General features: G+C 44.8%; 2 protein-coding genes across 3 annotated transcripts in view; one reads left to right on the forward strand and one right to left on the reverse strand.

Annotated features, from left to right (window-relative positions):
• Positions 1–803: 803 nt before the first annotated feature.
• Positions 804–11,743, reverse strand: fhip2a (FHF complex subunit HOOK interacting protein 2). The gene is made up of 17 exons (XM_080482018.1): positions 11,400–11,743; positions 10,532–10,610; positions 9,277–9,446; positions 8,966–9,070; positions 8,758–8,880; positions 7,801–8,019; positions 7,521–7,717; positions 7,092–7,206; positions 6,869–6,945; positions 6,558–6,750; positions 5,702–5,865; positions 4,994–5,140; positions 4,826–4,916; positions 4,566–4,709; positions 3,917–4,057; positions 3,281–3,384; positions 804–3,188 (listed from the first exon to the last, which is right to left on the reverse strand). Exons 1-17 carry the CDS (start codon positions 11,442–11,444, stop codon positions 3,077–3,079), a joined length of 2,226 nt encoding a protein of 741 aa, XP_080338144.1. The 5' UTR covers positions 11,445–11,743; the 3' UTR covers positions 804–3,076.
• Positions 11,744–12,352: 609 nt separating this feature from the next.
• ablim1a (actin binding LIM protein 1a) overlaps positions 12,353–14,058 on the forward strand; it is a 40,307-nt gene continuing 38,601 nt past the window's right edge. Inside the window, exon 1 of one of the 2 annotated variants that reach the window (XR_013936060.1) lies at positions 12,353–12,530. The gene's annotated coding sequence lies outside the window, so the exon portion shown is untranslated. The remainder of the gene's footprint in view (positions 12,531–14,058) is intronic. The other variant, XR_013936061.1, reaches the window with a different exon arrangement.

The following is a 14,058-nucleotide window of genomic DNA, read 5'->3' on the forward strand; positions in this document are numbered from 1 at the left end:
GCTGTCATGAGTCACTGAGATTGGGCTCAGCCGTTGATCACCTGGTTTCTCATGAGGTTTCTTTTTCTGTGTGGATAAAGTCCTGATTTGACAATCTGAAATGTTTCTGTAATCTTGCATTTAAGCATCTATTTTCTTTAGCGTTCACACGTAAATATCACGGCTGTCGTCGCAGCTCATTTCCCGCAGGTGGAGTGACTTCAGACTCACTGGACTCTAACCCACGGTGGAGTGACTGACATCAAGTTGAATCGTTCCTAAACCTGCTGATTCGCCTGCATCGCAGCATTAATGCCGAGTCGGGGGCATCCAATGCACACTGACACTGTAGAGACTCTGCAATCGATGCATTATCATCATTTCCTCTGGAGTGCAGGCTCAGCGCCGAGTGTAATTCTTTTTTTAAGGATCTCTTCATTTGAGGTGCTTTAAGATGTTAATGAGCCTCGCTGAGTGACGTCTCGGCATGTCCCTCAGCAAACCATCAACAATGAGTCGTTGGACTGAGAGCCTTCTTTCTGCACCATAGTGCCTCTTTCTTTCTCCCCGCGAGGCGAGGGGAGACGTAGGATTGTCTTCTTTCCGGCCCGCCTCACATGACTTTGGACTTGTCACTCGATCCCTGGCAGTGAGATTTCTGACTCGTTTCCACAGATTTGACTGAATGAGCGAGCTCGGCGGCTCCGGGCCAGAGAGAAGCCCAGATGGGACAAAGTTTCCGTGCAGACTTGCTGTTCCCCACGCTCGCTGCTCTGCCTGTGTTCTTGTATTTGTGTAGGGAAAGAAGAAACGTCACAGCCATTCACTTCACATGAGTTTTACTTTTAAAAAGGGGGATTACCGAGTGGAATTTGTGGTTTTCACTTTGTCACTGAGAGAAATGGTTATTTTGTGTATTTTTTTTGTTTTATTGTACAGACATTTTGTAATAAAACAAGATGAAACACAACCACCTGTTCAGAGAATGATGAGCTATTCTTGGATGGGACGGAGTTTGTCCAAACCAAAAAAACCATGCTGTCCCCAACGACTCGAACAGCGGTGATGAGGCATAAAGGAGCCGGAAGAGCGAGCATGCGCCGCGCCTCGCCTCACCTCGCCTTAATGTTTCTTAAACAACTGGAGGTGATACAGTGATCGGTCTGCGAGACGACACAAGTGATTAAACTGGCATCAGGTTATTTTTTTCCCCCCCGTCCTGTACACGTTGACTGGAAGTAACAGAAGATCACGATAAACTGCAGTGAAGTCGAAACCTTCCGAGACCCACAGTGAATAAGGCATCTTCTCTCCCCGTCAAAGTGCTGACAGCTAAGAAATCACGGATTGGCTCCTCTAGTTCTCTCTCAACAGAAATAAGTAATAAAGCATGCAGGTAGTATATCTCTATTGCTATTGTACACGTACAATATACAACTGTATAGGAAAGTTGATTTAAAAAAAAAAAAAAAAATGTGCATGATTCATAATTTAAAAAAAGTTTCCCGTTAAAATATAAATGTGAAATCAGATTTTTTTTTCTTCTTTTTTTGGTTTAAGAAAGAAAATATTTGGAGAACTTAAAAGCTTTATGTTAGTGAGTATTTACATCCCAAACACTTATGAAGACAATGTGCAAATCTGATCCCATGCAAACATTTGCAAACATGTATTTTGGGGGGTTTGAGGAGGGATCTGGATGGAAAACTCACAACAAACAAACACACAAAAAGTTACATTACTCAGCATTACCATGTAAGAGGATTCAGATTCCGGAGGCTCTGTCCTTTAAACGCACTGCGACAGCACCGACGAGTAATACTGCTAAGTAAATGCAGACTTCCACAGAGTGGTGTCGACCTACCGAGGAGCTGTGACTGTGGGGAATCTGGCTGAAAGACCGTCTCGCCCGCCTCCCGATCTCCGCCGGCGTTCTGAATTAGCGGATGATTTCTAGTGAAAACGACCCGAGGCGATGGGACTCCGCACACTGATTCAACTGTCCACAACTTGGAAACAGACTCGGCTTTGTTTTCGATGTCGGAAGCTGATAAAAACCACTGTGGTGGGCTACATTAAGACACTGGTTAATCGTGAACTAAATATTGATTTGAAGCAAAATAAATTACTGCGTTTTACTGGAACCTCGGGAGCACAATCGATCAATGGTCAGATTATCTCTTAAAAACAAACCACTGGCCTGTGTGGTGAAACCGCGGCGGAATGAAAGCCGGGCGGCGAATCGGGAAAAGCGCAAACTCGCCGTGTAACAAGTGCAATGCGACGAGGTCCGTGTGCAAATCCGCATCCATTTGCAAATTCGCCGTTTTTTCCGCTGAAGATGGCGACGTCTTTGGGTGACGAGTGACAGAACTTCGAATCCATGAGCACTTAAAAGTAAAGAGACGACGAGAAAAGACAAAGTAGGGAGCGTCTGCTCGCTCAGACGTCACTCTGGACACTTAAGAATTCTTTTTTTTTTTTTCCCCCCTATGATAATACATTAGTTTAAAAAAAAAAAAAAAAAAAAGGCAACGTGAACGCATGAATAAATAAGATGACTTGGCATTTAAAAGACTGGTGCAGTATCTGACATACTGAGTGTAACTACAGATGAAGACGATGGATTTCTCTCTTGGTGTCCTCTTGTCTTCAAACAGACAACATGTGAGGGCTGAAGAGAAAAACGCGTCTCAAAGGGAAACGAACTGAGAGCTGCGATTCCACACTAAGGCAATGACATGTTCCGATGGGCGGCGACGAGACGGCAAATAAATATACGACGCGATAATTACAGGGCCGTCATCTTCTGGCTGATGAAGGAAAGATGGCGGGTGGGGGGGCAGTGAGACAAGTAGTAGAGACCGTGAAGAGTCCAGTGAACATTTTCTCTGCATGTCGTCTTCCTCAGGTTCCTCTGCTGGCTGGGCAGTGTCTGTGCTCAGGTCCCGGCGGCTTTACATGTCCAGTTTAACGGTGATTCCTCCGACCCCGTTCCACCGCCGCCTCCCAGAAAGTCCAATTTTGAAGCATCGTTTCTCCTCCTGATCCTGACCCGTCTGCCGGGCCGAGGCAGATGGACGAGCGGCGGGGGAGTTTACGGCGAGGACGAGGCAGCTGCGTGGTATTTGACGAAGGCGATGGCTGCCAGCTCTTTGCAGAACTCCTCCAGCACGATCACGCCTTCCAGCAGAGTCATGTGGTCGATGCTGCGGCACAGACGGAGAGGTGAGCGAGGTCGGCAACTTCAATCAGACAATTAAAAACTGAACAAAGCCCAGAAAGTCGTCGCTCTACGTACGTGATGCCCTCCGGCTCCATTCCTAATAACCTCTTCCTCACCAGCAGCAGTTTGGGGGTGAAGTCGGGGATGCGGTGGATCCTCAGCATGAGATCTCCTACAACCTAACACACAGGAACACACGTCACTGCTTTGTAAATTATTAGTACACCCCAACAAACTCAGCTCTGCTGCTCATCCTACAAATGCATGCCTCGTTCCTATATCCGATACTCCTCAATGAATGGAATCGTTGCTGCCGATAAATTTATTTAAATCTAAGTAACTCAAACTTTGAATAACGGAATACAATCCCAGCAACACTGTAACGGTACTCGAGTAGAACTTTTCAGTCCTCTGGGTGAAAGTGCAACAGCGGTGAATCACTCCCACATTCCCTGGAAGTGTCACAATGAAAACGAGCAGAATCTTCCTGCTCCAACTTGAACGGCTGCAAAGGAAGGCAAACCTTTTCTGATGACGCAATAGTCAGAGTTTGTTTGATTATTGAGAGTTTTTACCCCGGAGATCTTCAGTCAGACGTTCAGGAGAGAACAAAGACTAATATTTCACTTTCAATCCTGCTGTGGGGGAATTTATTCAACAGAAAGAAGAAAAAGATGAGACAGAAGCTCACTGTGAGGAATCGTTCCTTACCCGGACGATGACGGAGAACAGAGACCTGCAGCCGGGCGCCAGGTTGATGTAGGGGTCCAGCAGGTACTCGTGCAGGTGGGGGTGTGGCAGCAAGGACAGCTTGGACAGAACGGCGGTGACCTGCAGGTTGACGTCGTACGGCTGCCAGACAGAGGGAGGGCGGTTACCTTCACTGCTACTTTAAACACCACTTCACAAAACAAATTGATAAAAGCTGAAGTTAAAGAGGAACCTTGAAACAGAAAGTCAAATCTTCTACATTGGAGTTTAAAGACACAATTACAAAGGAAAAACAAAGCAGTTTGTACATTATTAGTTCAACTTGAATCACGTTTACAGTCGTGAGTTTCTTCAGTATCAAGGACAATTCAGAGTTACAGTGAAAACATGAAGGCAGCTTAATGCAAAGACTTCATGTTTCTTCATCTGATTATTGAAATAGCTTTCATTTCTGTTCCTTCAAAAGTTGTGATCTGCTTTGTGTCTTTGAACCTGCGTCCAGCTTTACTCTTCCTGTACTTTAAACGTGAACTGCAGCAGTAGAGTTGCATCCAACGTTTATAAACAAACTTACAAATAATCCCCGGGTCACAGGATTTCATTTAAAGTTAAAAAAAATCTCATGTTGCGGTAAACGACCCCAATGTACCTGGTCTAGGATGCGACCCATCCTGTCAAAGAGAACTTTGAGGAAGTGGCCCTCGAAGAACGGGCTCTCCAGGTTACACTTCTCCAAAGGCTTTGGCGCCCCCCTCCAGTCCCACCGCTGGCACACGCCACAATAGTCCCTGAACTGTGGAGAACAATGAGGAGAAACCGGATCTAATGTCTTGGGAGTCGATCTGACCAGTCCTCGCTGGAGTAAAACCTGGTAAGAAACTGACGATCGGTAAAAGTATCAGCTGTTACCTGTCTGTGTGCGTCTCTGAGGTAGGTGTCGTAGCCGGTTCCCTCCACGTGGTACGATGACTTGGCCTCATCAGGCACCAAACACAGAAAACTGCAGGCCACAGAGTTCATTCTTTAACAACCACGTCAAGATTAGAAGGCGAGATATCGACGTGCGTCGCCGCAGACCTGTTGACGATCTTGTGCACCTCCGTCTTCCCGTCAGACTTCAGGTGGTCCGGACTGGATTGAGGCGACGAGCTGAGCCAGTCGGAGCCAGACAGCCTGCTGTCCGGAGAGAGGTCGTCGCCAAACAGCGGGTCCTCCTCGAGGTCTCTGCACACACACACACACACACACACACTGATTACTCGCTGTACGTTGTTTACATCGGAGGTCTGACTTAAGAGTCCTGAAGGAGAAATGCCTCCAATTTAATTCAGCTTCAGACCAAACGTATGTGGAACCACTACTACACAACAGAACACCTTTAAGCTTTAATGTGGCAGGCTGCAGCTCAGTGCTTGATTTCTACTGCAGCTTGGAGATCAATCATCAAATATGGCAGAAAAATACGCTCCTCGAAGACAATTGTTTCATTTTGACTCATTCAAATCAAATGAACATATAATTATAAGTAATTTTATATCCAAGGATAACATTCTTTTAAATGGTAAATCATTGAGCTCTGTAGCTTTTTGAGTCATCAACCAAAGTATAATAAAAAAGCAAATTGTTCATTATGCCGAACAAAAGTTGATGATGAAAATGTCCCACGTTGTACAGAAGACTTGGCAGCATATCTGAATGACACAGCCGATAGATGCGTTCATTTTATTTCACTGGTTTGTGTGTGTGTGTTGCGTGTCTTGGTGGAAGGTCCCGGCAGCTCCTTACACGGCGTCGTGTGGCTGCCCGTTCTCCAGCGGCTCGCGCTCCTCCTGCGGCTTGTTCTCCAGGTAGTTCCTCTCCTCCAGGCTGCGCAGCGCCAAGCTGTGCAGGATGTGCTGGTCGGGCTTCTGGATCAGCTGCTCGAACAGCCGCAGCGTCATGATGCTGATCTGAGGACGAGGGAAGAAAGATGCTCAGCTCCCGCTCCAAACAAGAGGCGGCGGTGGCGGCTGCTGCTCGCGACATCAAAGAGATAAGAGATGATTCATTGGTCTTTTGTGAGAAGAAAACTGCGTGCAGCAGCTCTGTCACGTACCAATTAAAATTGATGGGCTTTTTGTTCATCGTGTCACTCGGTAACGCTGAACTCTTCACAGGCCGTTTGTACTTTTTAATATCAAACAAGAAGTGCAGGAGATTTTAGATTATAGTAAAATTTCACTCATTAGATGGAATTTAAACAATTACAGTAGGTGTCACTCTTAACATTACTAGATTGTCACTTTTTTCAACTGGACCACTTTCCCTTAAGATGATCCTGCACCTGATGTTGTGATCGCGAGAGCAGCCGTTTACATCCTGCTCTATCAGAACCACCTTCGCTTCCATCCATCTTTGGAAGGATTGCTGGATGGAGCCGATCACAGGCAGGTTAGTCAGAGTCTTAGTCCTGGTAAGTCATAAGTGTTTTCAATTAACCTCAAATATATGAGGAAACTGGAGAAGACTTCACCCAATAATAATGGATAAATAAGTGAGGACGTGATGGTGACCGTCACAGAAACTTCAAAAACACCCAGGAAGACGACTTGTTTCTTGGCATCTTGAGGAAAAAAAGGAAAAGAACTTTGGTGATAAAAACCTCATCTGACAGGTGATCGCAGTGCTCGATGAGTCTGTGTCTGAGTGGATTCTGGGCCATGGTGGCAGGAGTCTCCGCGTCCCTGTCCTCGCCCAGCAGGAAGAACACCATCTCCTGCAGCAGCGCCTCTGACGTCACCTGCCGTATGATCCTGTTGAGCAGGGCGGTGGACGTCAGGATGCCAACCTCGGACCTGCGGCAGCCCACAGAACAGCTTGTGTTACCGAGCAGTCACGACGCGTCCCGCCGCTGACGAGGCTGCGAATGATCAATCCGGGATGACTGGTGGGATGAGTCGAGGCGTCACTTACGTCTGCATGAGCTGCGGCTCCATCACGGAGACAAAGAATCTTTCTCTCACGGCTTTCGCCATCACTGCAGCTGCTGACTGGAAAACGCACAAAAAGAAACAAGCAATTCAGACTTGGAAGCTTTCAAACTTGAAAAATGACTTGTGGTGAGAACGCCTTTCATTATGTCCCTTCAGAGCTACAATACAACGTGTCAGAACAGTGATTCAGCACTGATAAGAACCTTCTGGGCCTCCTTGATGAGCTGGTCGCAGTAATCTAACCACGACAGGAAGGAGATGAGAGCCCGCTTCCCTGTGAAGACTGCAGCGTCTTCCTTCAGGTTGTACACATCCAGACTGAAAGGGGAAGGAAAAATAAATTAACATCAAAGTATTAGAACCCTTGAAGCGGCTCTAAAAATATACAAAATGTTATTTGGATCCACTTTGCTTATTCCATACACAGTTTTATATATAGTCTCCAGTGTACCAGCCTTGCTGGGTTCATCCAGTTATTCTTGCGTACTTGTTATAGTTGATGTCATGCAGAACAACAGGAGGTGAATATTTGACCCTGAATATAAAACTACCTCCCCATTTTCCAAATTAAATTTCAGGAAAAAAAATAACCTGTCTCATATTGAGACTAATACTAGAAATGTAAAACTTACCCCCAGTTGACGGACTCTACAGTCTCGATGTCCAGCGGGTCCATGGACTGTGGCAGGGCGTTATAAAAGGAGACTAGTCTATCCGTCAGAAGCTCACAGAGCTCAGTGTTTTCAGTCAGACACTTGGCAGCGGCGGGCTCGGGTAAGCTGACCAGCAGCATCAGGCCCTCGCACGCCTTCACCACTATCCTGCCGTCCTGAGAGAGAGAGAGGATCGATGCCACCCGTCATTGCCGTATTCACATAACCGATTAAATCAACAACACGCCTCACGACTTACAGGACTCTTTGTGAGGTTCAGCAGGGAGGAGACCAGATTGTAATTACTGCTGCTGTTGTTGTTTCTTGCGGGGCTGAAGGCAGCGGCTGCAGCCTGCGGCCCGCTGTGGCGTTCGGCCCGGTCCTCTGTTGGAGGCTGACCCGTGTCTGGAGCCAGCGCGCTGTCCTTCGTCCCCTCTGTCAACACGGGGCTCTTCATCTCAGGCCTCCTCAACTTATTCTGCAAACAACGTTCCAAATAGCATGTTGGCGGTGAATATAAAGAACTTTGTCTTTTTTAGGGCCACAAATTCATCATGTAGAGCAGACATGAGCCGCTGGAAGCCCGTCTTCATACTTTTCTCAAAAATGTGATTAAAGGTTTTACAAAGATCCTTCCTTCCTGTGGCCATAAGACCCCATAAATCCTCTTTGTAAATAGTGTTTATCTGTTAATTTAATTATTTCTATGCTTACATCAGTCACTGTTTATCCCTCCATATATAAATGTGTATTACTTATCTAATTTTAACTTCTATTTATTTTACTCTGTGAGGAGCAACACTGTAAAAGAATTTCCCTCTGAGATTAAAACGTATTTCTATTCTATACGTGACAGTTCATTCTAAGTGCATTTGAAATGTTTATTTTTAGGTCAGAAAAATGTAATTTATGCATATTATATATGATTTATTCATTCTTTTTATTAACTTTGGTGCCATAATTCTAATAAATCTTTGTTGTAGAAGAGCTCAGTCACAATCTGACAGTAAGGATGAAATTCTTGCAGCTCCTCATGAAGCATATTAGTAATTATCTCAGCTTTTCATTAAACAATTTCATCACATAGCCACAGAGTAGGTTTTGATGTTTTTGTATGATGTCAGAGGCCACACTCACAATTTTGAAAATATATTTATCAGAAGTAAATCTGGATAAATATTTTCACCCGCGTGGCGGTGAGGTCAGCACAACCCACCTCCAGGAAGAAGTTGACCAGATACGGGTCCTGCTTGAGTTTGGCACAGACTATACAGAGGAACTGGATCTCTTCGTTCTCAGTGGGAGCAGCCAGCACCTCCCCACACAGACGGATCAGTTTCTAGGACAAACGTTACACAACCTGTCAGCTCTCAGAAGACTTTCAATCAATGATGCAGTAAGATGCAGGCTGCGGCGGCGCTCACCTGAACGGGCCTGTGAACGTTGATGTGTGGCAGGAGGGGCTGACGGATGTGTGCGAGCAGCTTTGTGTAGAAGGTGAGAACCTGCTGCTTCATCCCTGGAGGACACTGAAGGGAGTCAGAGAAACACAACATGCTAAGAGTCCAAAAATGTCTGGAAATGCAGCTCAGACAGTTGTCACCTTTCTAAATCTTATGCTACTACAGCAGCTGACTGCAAAAGCTTATTGAAGGTTTCCACTAATATCTCAGGCAGGAATCCGCTCGTCTCCGATGTATGTGTGCACGTAGTTACCAACGTATCACTGTCTTACGTCTGCCTTGCCCAAAGTGTAGAGGGTCTCCAGGATCTTGTGGTGGAGGAGATACTCCATGCAGGGTCCCGTCTCCCCAGACTCTCTCTCCCCTTCCTCCTGTGTCAGGATGTCCAGCATCTGCTCCAGGTGGGACGGGATGTTGGTGTCTGTGACGGGGGCCTTATCATCTTGGAGGACACACACAGACATATGCAGAAGATCCAACCATAAGCACAAAGCCCTTAGTCATTTTCTTTTTTTTTTCAGAACTGTGAGGCTTCTGTGTTTACCAGGCATAATGCCTGCCATAGTTTTCGGATCAGCTGATCTTTGTGAAAAACTGCATCTTTGGGAAGCTTGAATCTGTTTATCTAGTCAAACTTCCAAACGTGGCTTCACTGTGAAATCCTGTTCTCACATATTAATAACAGTAACTGATGGTTCCAGTTGCTTACTTCTCATTTTGTGCCAGCAGCAAACTGCAGAAATATCCCACAATGCCTCGAGACTTTATTCAAATGTTAACTTCAAAAGCATCAGTTTACCAACCTAGAGCTGACGGCGTTAGAAGAGATTAAAAGTGAACTCATTCACATGACTCCTGCTTCATGTGTCAACACACAAAACGCCACAATGAAGTAAAATGACATGTAGCTTTTTTTGACGATGGAGAATTGCTGCAACTAAAAAAAGGGTACGATGACATCCTAAAATAGCAGCAGGACTGACCATGATCAAGTTACTCCAAACTGACCAAACAACCAAAGTTCACCCAGATTAAAACCAGTTTAAAAAAACATCTTTGTATGGAAATGTTTATCATTAGTAATTCAAAAGAAATGAAGGTACAGAAGCTCTGCACAGAGTGAGCACAACAAGGACAAGACTTTGCTGGACATTTGATCACACTGAGTGTGTAATCTGTGTGCATAAAAATTCTACTTGCATCGATTTTCAATGGCAAACACGAAGAAAGTACTGTCTGTGTTGTTCCCCATCGAGCTACTGAAGTTTAAAGCCAACTCTCCCACTATGACATTCCAGGAATACTTCCACCCCCAAGGCAATACCTTTGCAAAGCCGGTTTATGTGTAGAGAAATAAATGACAAAATAAATGAAGCAGAAAGCAATCTGTCATATGCAATATCGAAACATGAAATCTCCATAAAACACATCTGCATCCAGAATATTCTCCTCACACAGTAAACTGTTATTTATCACTGAGGGTATAATCAAGACAAACACTAAATAATAATTTGGTGCTTTCCTTACCAGAGGTCTCGATGTAATAATGTGTGATCGCCTTCCAGTGATAGACAAAGTCCTCCTGCAAGGGCAGTGATGGAGCGAGCTGCAAGAAAGCATGTTGAGGTTAAACATATTTTCGGTTTCTAATAAAGCATGTAGTTTATCACTTACATTCAAGGAATTACACCTGAGACTGGATCAGCATCAATTACAACCTGCACATTTTGAGACTTGGGCTCTTGATGCCATAGATTTAGTCTAGATGTACTGATGGTGTATTTCTACTTAAATAATGGGATTTAAAAAAGTTAACTTCGAGAGATGAAATGGCATATAAAAGAAGGATTCCAGTATTTGATTCCTCACACTAAACAACACTGACTTATCTAAAATCTAAAAGAGATTCTCGCCGTTAGCTGTCCGTTTCTACACCACGATCTCAACAATGACAAGGGGAGATGACCTCCACGCTTCTCGTGAAATGTTCAAATGATTGCACAAGCTGGAGTGAGGCTGTCCATGGATTTCGACACTACTCTCCATGATAAGACATTTCTGTTTGGAAGGGAACTGCTAGCTGCGACGTTAGCTCCCGAGAGCTTAATGGAGCTAACGTTATGAAGCTCCATGGAACCAGGTCGTTACAGGACAGCGGCCACTTCGTGTTCTGACAAGATACGTAGTCAAATACAAACACTGCTGATCGTTTATAAAGAGGTTAAAAGGCAAAATCACAACGTAAACACAAAACGCTAACGTTAGCAGAGGCTAACTAGCTAGCCTGCTAGTTAGCGACCTTATGCTGACGCCGACCAAGAAAAAGGAAGTTTCCAACCAAAAATAAAAGTCCCACAAAAAGCAAGTCTCAAATTTGGGTAGAGAAAAAACCCACCGCTTCCACGGCATGCTGGAGGATGGACGTGAATTTGGAGAACATCTTGTTCTTCGACTGGACGAGTTTCTCCCGAGAAGACCGAGAGAATTCCTCTATCTTCTTCTTCCTGTTGCTTCCGCCTCGATCCAGATTGGAAGTCTCATACAACGACCCTTTTAACGAGAAAATAAACGTGAGCAATAAAAAAGAAAGAAAGAGGAAAACACGCTTGTGGGCCACGGGACTTCACAGGCCTGGCACAGCCACTGTAAACAAGACGTCTACAGGCTCCACCGCAGGCTCACTGTGTGTGTATGTGGACACGGTGGCACTTCGCTCGCCAAACAGTACCTCGGGTGTCCAGCAGGGGGCGCCGCAGCACTGCAAAAGAACACCTGAGATTCCCAAGTGAACGATCAACGCATACTAATGAAGACTTCAGGGCTGCTAATCAACATCCAGGTCAGGATATATCACTCCATACGGGCTTTTCTAATAGCAATAAATATATGTTTTTATTTAGTAAAGCAGTAGCGAGCTGTAGTCAACGTAACATTACCATTTCTGGAGCTGCTCTTACAATAAATTCACATAATTTGTATTCGGACAAGCTTTTTTTATATTACGTCTCTGAAAAAGTCAAATTAAAAGCGAGAAAATAAACAAACACGGATTGCTCCAGAGTGCCTGTCAACTTTTATGATTTGGCTTCAAAAAAAAAAAAAAAGCTGCCGCGTCCAGAAGAAGCGCACAGTCATCCCGGACGGACAGAAAGTACAGGCGGCGCGGCGTTAACGCAACACGGGGTCCTCAAACACAAGCCCGTTCACAATAACCACGCAATCCTTCGAAGCTGCGTTGAAATGTGGACATATAAAGTTGTTGTTGTGGGGAAATAAAGCAGAGGGATGCTGTGTGTTGCAGGACACGCCCTGTCGCCAGAAAGCGCTCAGTCTCTCCATCGCGCATTCAGGTCCAGTCCACCAAACCACACCGCAGGCTGTACGCCTCCCTGCCTTTAAAACCCGCTAAATGACAATCAAAAACTCACAGCAGAGGTAACACCAGGCTGTGTTCCGCTCCTCCATCCGCTCCTGGTAATCTCTGCAAAGAAAGAGAGATTATACCTACCGGGCATGTCTGCTAGAGGTGAGTGTCTTTTGCCGCAGAAGCCTTCATAACCACACCACACCGGGATTGAGAAAAAAAAAAAAAAAGTCTTAATTCTAGGAGGGGAGGAAGCCAGGAGAGGGGGGGGTCTTGGTTGAAGAATAGGTGCAATGGAGAGGAGAGCCCCTTTGCGTCGTCTTTCTGGAGGATCAGGCTGTGATAAAGACTCTGATCATGTAAGTAGGTTACACCGGTGCATGGCTGAAACTACAGCTTCCACCGCTGCAGCCTTTTTTTAGACAGTCGGCAACTTATTTTCTTGATGTGACCAGTTTAGACTCTGTGCAACCTAAAAATAGATCCTTTTAAAAATAAATCCCCAGCTGTGATGGTGATCTGAGCCAGAGCTGTGGTGTCATTAGTTAAAAGCTGCAGACTGTAAAATGTCATTCAATAATAATAATAATAATAATAATAATAATAATATAACCACTGTGTCTGCTGAGCACTTCACTATGGTGAGATCAGGTGTTACTGCCATCCTCAACCTGTCTGAGTTGTAAAGCTGTTTTTCCTGATTGACCTTTCTTACTGGAGATAAATAAGACGACATGTATGCAGAGTGTGCAGGTGGATCATGTTTGAGGCTTTTGTGCAGTCTTGGAATTGGTGTCAGGTGATTGTGTCCTCTATCTGCTATATATGATGAGATGGTGTGACTCACTGATTCTGAACTGGGAAGAAGCAAATTTATAAGAAATGTGATGTTGGACTCAACTCAATTCTTCTGATCTTGTTGTGGAGTTATTAACCTTTCACCAAGAATCTCAATATTCTTTGCATCAGGTTCTGTATGTCTCGAGCCTGAAGCTTTCAACTCCTTCTATTTCAAATGTGCTTTACAGTTTCCATCCTCCATGGCTGCTAGGGGGAGATCGATGAAGCCCTGAGCCCACTGTGTGACAGCCCCCTGTGGTATACAGATCTGATTAGCACTCTTAAGCCCTGCAAACAGCCAATCATTATTCATGAAAAGTGACTACCCAGCCTGTGGTCGCATGATATCTCTGTACAGTTTGAACAAATGTGTGGTGATTAATGTGTAATTAAAAAAAAAAGTTCATCATGCAAAGAAACAGAGAAATACATACAGAAATGTAACAATCATATCAAAATTATATTCTAACCTGAGTCTGTTTACATGGCAGATGCCCTACAGTTGGGCGGGAAGGTTATGTTTTTGGCCGCATGTATTTATTTATCTATTTATTAATTGGTTTGTATGTATTAGAGATGATTTGTAATCATCCAAGGACCAATTGATTTGATTTTGTGACGTTAACGGCCAACTGTTTCCCAATGAATCTCAAAAACCTGCGAAAAAATGTCCCATGCAAAGCGCATGGGAGAGGCACCTCATGGAGAAGATCAAAAGAGATCAGCATCTGTTGCTATGGAGACGCTCCAGACCTCACAGCCAATATCTGGGTTCTGGAAGTATCCGTGTTCTCTCTGTGGCTGTGGATTATGGTACTGATTTTATTCATACACTGCTGTGATGAAGGGA

The sequence above is a fragment of the Lipophrys pholis genome, assembly GCF_963383615.2.
Source record: "Lipophrys pholis genome assembly, chromosome: 15".
NCBI classification, from domain to species: domain Eukaryota; kingdom Metazoa; phylum Chordata; class Actinopteri; order Blenniiformes; family Blenniidae; genus Lipophrys; species Lipophrys pholis.

Coding starts and splice junctions, on each gene's coding strand:
- fhip2a (XM_080482018.1), bottom strand. CDS start 11,444: ATGTTCTCCAAATTCACGTCCATCCTCCAGCATGCCGTGGAAGCG. Junction 6,751..6,868: donor GAGCCGCAGCTCATGCAGAC/GTAAGTGACGCC, acceptor GGGCTGCCGCAG/GTCCGAGGTTGGCATCCTGA. Junction 3,385..3,916: donor TGTTCTCCGTCATCGTCCGG/GTAAGGAACGAT, acceptor CCTGTGTGTTAG/GTTGTAGGAGATCTCATGCT.